Source organism: Sebastes fasciatus, chromosome 3, assembly GCF_043250625.1.
Source record: "Sebastes fasciatus isolate fSebFas1 chromosome 3, fSebFas1.pri, whole genome shotgun sequence".
Taxonomy (NCBI): domain Eukaryota; kingdom Metazoa; phylum Chordata; class Actinopteri; order Perciformes; family Sebastidae; genus Sebastes; species Sebastes fasciatus.
Window position 1 is genome coordinate 14,775,293 of NC_133797.1, and position 7,890 is coordinate 14,783,182.

The following is a 7,890-nucleotide window of genomic DNA, read 5'->3' on the forward strand; positions in this document are numbered from 1 at the left end:
TGCCACGTTATGATTTGAGCATATTTTTATGCTAAATGCAGTACCTGTGAGGGTTTCTGCACAATATCTGTCATTGTTTTGTGTTGTTCATTGATTTCCAATAATAAATATATACATACATTTGCATAAAGCAGCATATTTGCCCACTCCCATGTTGATAAGAGTATTAAATACTTGACAAATCTCCCTTTAAGGTACATTTTGAACAGATTAAAAATGTACAATTAATCATGATTAATTGTGTACAATCATGCGTTTAATTGCGATTTAATATTTTAATTGATTTATTAAGCCCTGATTTTAATATTTTTTCTTCATTACGACAGGTTTGTTGACACGGGTGAGATGCCTGAGACTTTTCCCTACAGAACCAAAGCACTTTTCGCCTTTGAGGAGATTGACGGCGTGGATGTGTGCTTCTTTGGCATGCACGTGCAGGAGTACGGCTCTGAATGCTCATTCCCCAACACTAGGTCTGTACTACATGACAATAAAGGACTGGCACTTCAGGTGCTTTCTATGGGTGAAATTGACCATGTTTCCTCTCTCTACCTCTGCAGACGGGTCTACATATCATACCTTGACAGTATTCACTTCTTCAGACCTCGGAATCTACGAACAGCAGTGTACCACGAGATCCTCATCGGCTATCTAGAATATGTCAAGAAACTCGGGTAAGCCTTGCTCTAATGCTCCTTTTCCGCCTCACCTCTTGAAACAAACAACATGGGGACGATTCTGGTGTGAAATTTGTGGTGGGATTTAGTTTCTTTGGTCTTATTTTTGATCTGTGTATGCCCGCAGGTATGCCCAGGGCCACATCTGGGCGTGTCCGCCCAGTGAAGGAGACGACTACATCTTCCACTGCCATCCTCCTGACCAGAAGATCCCCAAGCCCAAGAGACTGCAGGAGTGGTACAGGAAGATGCTGGACAAGGCCTTTGCAGAGAGGATTCTGCATGACTACAAGGTAAGGATGAGACATTTTGTGAGTTTGTGTGCCAGTTTGTTTCATATGTGGCAACGGGGTATTGAAATTGGCAATTCACACCGGCCAAAACAAAAACAGACGTTCCGGACCGGCATGAAGATTTCCAAGGAGAACATACTGGCTGTAGCCTTGTTGTGAGAGAAGCCAGTATTTCAATTCAGCATGTTTCCTTAATCTCTGATGACATATCATGGTCATTTTATGATTTATTACAGTAAATATATTACATATTGGTCCTTTTATATACTGACACAAGTCTTACGACTGAATATGCGGCCTGTAATATTTAGAGCGATGGACAAATTAACATTTGCAGGCAAAACTTTATTAATTTGTAAAGGGAGAAGGGTGTCATCTTGTTACGTTTTGATTTACTGCGTTCATGGAAATATGATTCCAGGTAGATTTCTGTGTGAATAATTGGTAGTCTGAACACATTTGCCATTTCGTAGTCATTAACAGACAAACACATTAAACATGTAAATGCTCAGCGTGTTGGATAACTGAAAACATATCAAATACCTCTTGAATAGCTTGAATCAACCATGTTTTTTTGTCTTCCTCTCAGGATATCTGCAAACAGGCGACAGAGGACCGTCTGACCAGCGCTAATGAGCTGCCGTACTTCGAAGGCGACTTCTGGCCCAACGTGCTGGAGGAGAGCATCAGGGAGCTGGAGCAGGAGGAAGAGGAGAGGAAGAAGGAGGAGAACACGGCTGCCTCTGAAACCCCTGAGGTGCGAATATTGTCATGGTTACTAGCTATAGATACTAACATTCTTTCATATACCACTCCTTTATAAGCCTTGCAATATCGTTGTCAACACATTTGAATTTTAATGATCTCTAATGAGAAGTTGAATTGAGGTGACAACAAAGTCCAACACAGTGTAACTGAAGAACACATGGCATATTGAATAGCTTGACAGCTGGAGAAATTCAGTCAATAATCAACATAGTGTTCATTTAAGGAGCTGTTTTCTTTAATATCGGTCATTGCGTATCTCCCACAGGGTACGCCAAGTGACAGCAAAAACGCTAAGAAGAAGAACAACAAGAAGACCAATAAAAACAAGGGCAACGTGAGCCGAGCCAATAAGAAGAAGCCTGGGATGCCGAATGTAGCCAATGATCTGTCCCAGAAGCTTTACGCCAGCATGGAGAAGCACAAAGAGGTCAGACTTGTTTTGTTTTTATAGTTTTCTCTAATAGATATTAAGCTGCAATTTTGATGATAAACAGGAATCTTATAAACATTTGTGTGTTAGTTAATAAAGGGTAATAGTATGTCCTTACTATTTGTCTTAATGATACTAGCTTTAGTGATTTATAATGTACATTTTTTAATGTTTTAGTAGCAATTTCAGTTTTGCTTGTGCTTCTCTCTTATCTCTGTGTTGTTTTCCTCCGCTGAAGGTGTTCTTTGTGATCCACCTTCACTCCGCTACCATGACTAATACCCTGCCGCCCATCGCTGACCCTGACCCCGGTCTCTCTTGTGACCTGATGGATGGCCGCGATGCCTTCCTGACTCTGGCCAGGGACAAGCACTGGGAGTTCAGCTCCCTCAGGAGGTGCAAGTGGAGCACCATGTGCATGCTGGTTGAACTGCACAACCAGGGACAGGACCGCTTTGTCTACACTTGCAACGAGTGCAAGCATCATGTGGAGACACGCTGGCACTGCACTGTGTGCGAGGTGAGTTAGTACTATCACTACTGTTATAAAGCTGTGTTGTGTTTTTACACTGGAATTACTACTGTGTTAGCAACTGTTAGAATAACACTGTAAAAAATGATACGGGTAAGTCTGTCAGTGTTTAATTACAGTCAAGGACAGAAGAGAATAAATCAGGAATGACATTAATGTACTACATCAAATACAAATATTCTTAACAGCACAAGTATGTTTGTAAAACCTTTTACAAAACTGTCAGACTTGGTTAGACTTGTGTTAATTACTGTGTCCCGTCTGCCCTTTTCTACAGGACTTTGATCTGTGCATTAGTTGTTACAACGTGAAGGGCCACGAACACCAGATGGTGAAATGGGGTCTTGGCCTGGACGACGACAGCAACAGCCAGAGTGGAGAGGCCTCCAAGAGCCCACAGGAGAGCCGGCGCTTAAGTATCCAACGCTGCATCCAGTCCCTGGTCCACGCCTGTCAGTGCCGCAACGCCAACTGCTCTCTGCCGTCCTGCCAGAAGATGAAGCGAGTGGTGCAGCACACCAAGGGCTGCAAGCGCAAAACCAACGGCGGCTGCCCTGTATGCAAACAACTTATCGCTTTATGCTGTTACCACGCAAAGCACTGTCAGGAGAACAAGTGTCCTGTCCCGTTCTGCCTGAACATCAAGCACAAGCTTCGCCAGCAGCAGCTGCAGCACAGGCTCCAGCAGGCCCAGCTGATGAGGAGAAGAATGGCCACCATGCAAGGCAGAACCATGCCGCTACCGTCCCCGCCGGCCTCCGCTGCCCCCAGCACTCCCACTCCCCATGCCCAGCCCAACACTCCTCAGACGCCCCAGCAGCCGCTCTCCAACCAGCCGCAGACCCCCAACTCAGCAGGCGTTATGTCCCCGTCTTTCCCCAACGCACCTCGCAATGGCCAGCCTCAAACACCAGTGTCCCAGGGCAAGCCCGGGCCCCAAGCGTCCCCTCTACACCAGCAGCAGTCCCCTCTCCCCCAGCCGCCACAGCCTCCTCAGCCTCCCCTCGCTGCAGTCAAGATGGCACGGCACATCGAGATGATGGCACAGGCCCAGCAGAACCAGCAGAACTACCGGGTCGTGAACGGCTTACCCATGAACCCCCAGCAACCGCAGCAGCGCGTGACTGGACCAATGCAGCCGACCATGCAGATGGTGCCTGGGCCCCGGGGCCCACAGGTCATGCAACCGGGCATGCCCCCAGGTCAGTGGCCTGGAGCTGCAGGGCCAATGCAGCCAGCTCAGACTCAACAACCAGGCCTTGCCCCGGGCCAGACCCCACAGCAGGCCATGACCATGCAGCGAGCCTTGATGACCCCAGGGCCGCAACCTCAGCCGGGCCAGAGGATGCTGATTCCACAGCAGCCTGGCGTCCGGCCACAAACACCCCAGAGACCCGGCGCTATTGCACCCAATGCCCTGCAGGACCTTCTCCGCACCCTCAAGTCTCCCAGCTCACCCCAGCAGCAACAGCAAGTCCTCAACATCCTCAAATCCAACCCTCAGCTCATGGCTGCTTTCATCAAACAGCGAACAGCCAAGTTCTATGCCAACCAGCCGCAGCAACAGCAGCAGGCAGGTCAGCAACAGCAGCCCGGCTTGCCAGCAATGCAGGCCATGGCCATGCCAGGGGGTGCGGTGCAGAGGCCGGGGATGCCCCCACAGCAGCCTCAGCAGCCTCCTGTGCAGGCCTTGACATTAGGGGGTCAAGGGCAGCTGATAAACGTAGCACACAACACCAACCCCCAGATCCAGGAGCTCTACCGTCGGCAGCTCTTAAGACAACAACAACAACAGCAGCAGCAGCAGCAACAGCAGCAGCAGCAGCAGCAGCAACAGGGAGTGATGCCTCAGGGCCATCCTGGCCAGTTCCCTGCTCAAGCGCAGGGTACAGCAGCTACGTACTCCCAGCTCCGCATGCAGCAGCAGCAGCAGCAGATAGCCATGCAGGCAGGTTCAGGAGCCGCTGGGGGACCCATGGGCCAGCTCCCACCCATGGCTCAGATGGCCCAGCCCAGCATGGGGATGGACGCCACCAAGAACTTACTGCATCAACGACTGCTCCAGCAGCAACAACAGCAGCAACTTCCCACCCAGCAGCAGGCCATCCTCAAGCAGCAGATGGGCTCTCCTGCCCAGCCCAGCCCCATGAGCCCCCAGACCCACCTGCTGGCCGGCCAGCCCCAGGGTGGAGCCCACCTCCCCGGCCAGCCCACACTAGCCAATGCCCTCAACAACCAGGTCCGCTCCCCCGCGCCAGTCCAGTCCCCCTGTCCGCCCTCGCAACAGCAGCCCCAGCAGCAGCGGCCACATTCCAGTCCCTCACCGCAGGTCCAGAACCAGCCCCAGCCCTCGCCGCAGCACCCACATCCACCCCACTCGGGTTCCCCCCATCCGGGACTCGGGGGCATGGAGCAGGGACATTTGGGGACACCAGAACAAAGCGCCATGCTACCGCAGCTTAACACGCCCAACAGAGGGGGGCTGAACAGTGACTTGGGGATGGTGGGAGACGCTACAGGGGACACTCTGGAGAAGTTTGTGGAGGGATTGTAGCATTTCTGCTTGGAACTAAAGAACACAATCTCTCTCCCAGGGACCCATCCTCCCGCCCCTCTTCCTCCTGGTTCCCCCTCGGACTCTTTATCCCGTTAGAGGGCTTTGTTTGTTCTTTCTAAGGTTGAGAACGTTTTTTTTTGTACTGACATGTAAAAAGTTTCAACTGTTGTAAAAAGAAAAGAGAAAATTTGGTCGGGGGAAAAAAACAAAAAAAAGTCTACACTTGGAGGGAATGTAATTGTTTCCTAAAAGTTTGTTCTTAAATGAAATTTAAATCACAAAGAATATATTTTTTGGTTGAGACCAAATGTGTTCAATACTCAATTTATTTTTTTTTTTTTTTTTGGTGTGGTTTCATGCCTTTCTTGTTTCTTTTTTTTCTTTTTTTAAGAAAATGTACAATTGCATTATATTATTCATATCTTTTTATTTTGTACCTTTGGAAAAGAAACTTAAAGCATTTTTTGTTTTGAAACTGTAAAATAAGTTGTCTGGGAATTGGGCCAGGTTTTTCGTTCTCTTCTCAAGCTGTCATTCCTGGCAATTGTAATCTAGTGTTGTACCATTACTCCAAGACGATGCGTTCAGGGACCGCTCCCTTCCTCTTTGTGTGTATGAAGAGCACTCAGTTGTATTGAAATAGGAAATGGACTGCGGCAGTTGTTTATACACGGGCACGTATACAGGCGCACATGAAGACACCGACACAAACCCTCACAGTCACTAAAATAACTACAGCTCCGACTGGTTTCACAAACACAGACAACAAGGACTGCAGCCTACATCTCAGTGGCCTGGAATTTGGAAAATCTGTCTTGTAGGTGTTGAACATTGTTGCTTTGACATTAAAAAGAATTTGTCATACTTTTTTGTCATACAAATGTTGTAAAGTGTAAAGAGAGCGTGAGAAAGAGACCAGCCCCCTAAGCTGAGGTGGAATGATCACCGGTTGTTTGTAGGCCACATCTCTGATGACGCCACATCCTCTAAATTTTACACTAAGCTGTGTGCTTTCTGGGGATGAAGGGCCCATTTGAGATTCACCCTGAGAAAAACTAAATGTTATCAACCCTCATTCCTCTCACAAAAACTTGAATTAGGGGGATTTACTTTTTCTCCTATTGTAAATCAAGTTATTAAGCAAAATACTATAAATATAAGGAAGAGAGAATGAAATCACTGTATAAACTGGTTAAAAGACTCATTTCTTACTTCTATACCATATTGTTAAATAAACTGTGTGCAGCAGAATAACTCCAGTACTCTGTTGACTGAATAATGAGGCTTCACTCCCGTGTACTACTTTGTGTTCATTTGTTTCTTTCGTTTTCCAGTCTCTGTTAACGCTGGGTTTAAAAATAGGTGATAGTGGTCAGAGAAGTGTCCCTCAACCATATGACTGTGGTCGAAGTCATGTGACTCCACTTTTCTGCCCTAAAATACCATTTATTTCTAATGAATCAATTTCCTTTTTTATTTTGCGATAACTTTATTCTGCATCTGAATTTCTACAGATTGAAAAAGTGGGTGAATTTGAAGTGTTTCGTGTTAAGTTGAATGTTTAGTAAAGTGAAGGAGTCGTGATGCAGCAATTCGCACATAAAGCTCACATTTCCGATACTGAAAAAGGTAATTAAAGTAACCTCACCATTTTACTAGCAGGGATGTGGTGGAGGGTAAACTTTATTTGATAGTCACTCACTTCCATTGTAAAGCATTAATGAATAGGCCTATCACTAAATTTAGAAAACCCAGTCAAGATGGAACAATTAAAGACTCTCATACCAATGGAAAAACTGAAATCAAACAAAATATATTGAACCTTTGAAAGGAATTGTTATTGATTAGAAAACATTCACTTATAAAACGCTCAATTCTAAATATTTCTAAAATCAAAGTGTAATGGAAATGAGTGAGTTCAAGTCATATGATACATTCCCAACCTCTAATTTAAGTCATAAGCTTTGCAAGTGTCTTTTAAGTGGGATAAAAGCGCAGGGCTTTTCTGTAAAAGTACTGTTTTAATTAGATATTTGAATAAATCTTGATTACTGTCTGGATTTTAGGCTCATAAATAGATTTAGACACGATAGCTAAAGTAAGTAAGGATGGAAGGAAGGAGGGTTAAAGTCGGTATGTGTGTATCCTGTGTTAAAACACGATACTTCCTGTGGTATTAATCTCAGTTTAGTCACAGACATTGCCAATACTCTAAAATTAGGAAATATAATAAAAACATCTAGATGGTCTGAGTAAAGTCAGTAGACAACATATATACTATCAGTTCCTACATGTCTTGTGATGGTGCGAAGTTAAAGCAGTATTATATTCCTTGGAATAATAACATTTTGTCTTTTCTTTGAGGACCTAATAGAGGGGTCGGCAACCTTTACTATCAAAAGAGCCATTTTAGGAAAAAAACAAAAAAAAATCTCTGGAGCCACAAAACATTATACAGCTTACACACAGTCTATAGTCTAAGTGTATAGTATATACTGTAAGTCTAGTGCAGTGAGGGCCAAAGTGCAAATGTACTACAGAGGGCCACATTGAGGGAAATAATATCTGAGATTTTCAGAATAAAGTCATAATATTACGAGGAAAAATTACGAGAATTAAGTCATAACTTTCCG

The 7,890-nt window shown here is 45.6% G+C and overlaps 1 protein-coding gene across 6 annotated transcripts in view; it reads left to right on the forward strand.

Annotated features, from left to right (window-relative positions):
- The window catches only part of crebbpa (CREB binding lysine acetyltransferase a), a 58,943-nt gene extending 52,397 nt beyond the window's left edge, over positions 1-6,546 (forward strand). For all 6 annotated transcript variants that reach the window (XM_074629149.1, XM_074629150.1, XM_074629151.1 and 3 more), the window contains 7 exons: positions 327-473; positions 561-674; positions 805-970; positions 1,560-1,727; positions 2,004-2,165; positions 2,407-2,688; positions 2,978-6,546. In XM_074629149.1, the coding sequence (XP_074485250.1) occupies positions 327-473; positions 561-674; positions 805-970; positions 1,560-1,727; positions 2,004-2,165; positions 2,407-2,688; positions 2,978-5,254 (3,316 nt within the window). In that variant the 3' untranslated portion in view covers positions 5,255-6,546. The remainder of the gene's footprint in view (positions 1-326; positions 474-560; positions 675-804; positions 971-1,559; positions 1,728-2,003; positions 2,166-2,406; positions 2,689-2,977) is intronic.
- Positions 6,547-7,890: the final 1,344 nt, after the last annotated feature.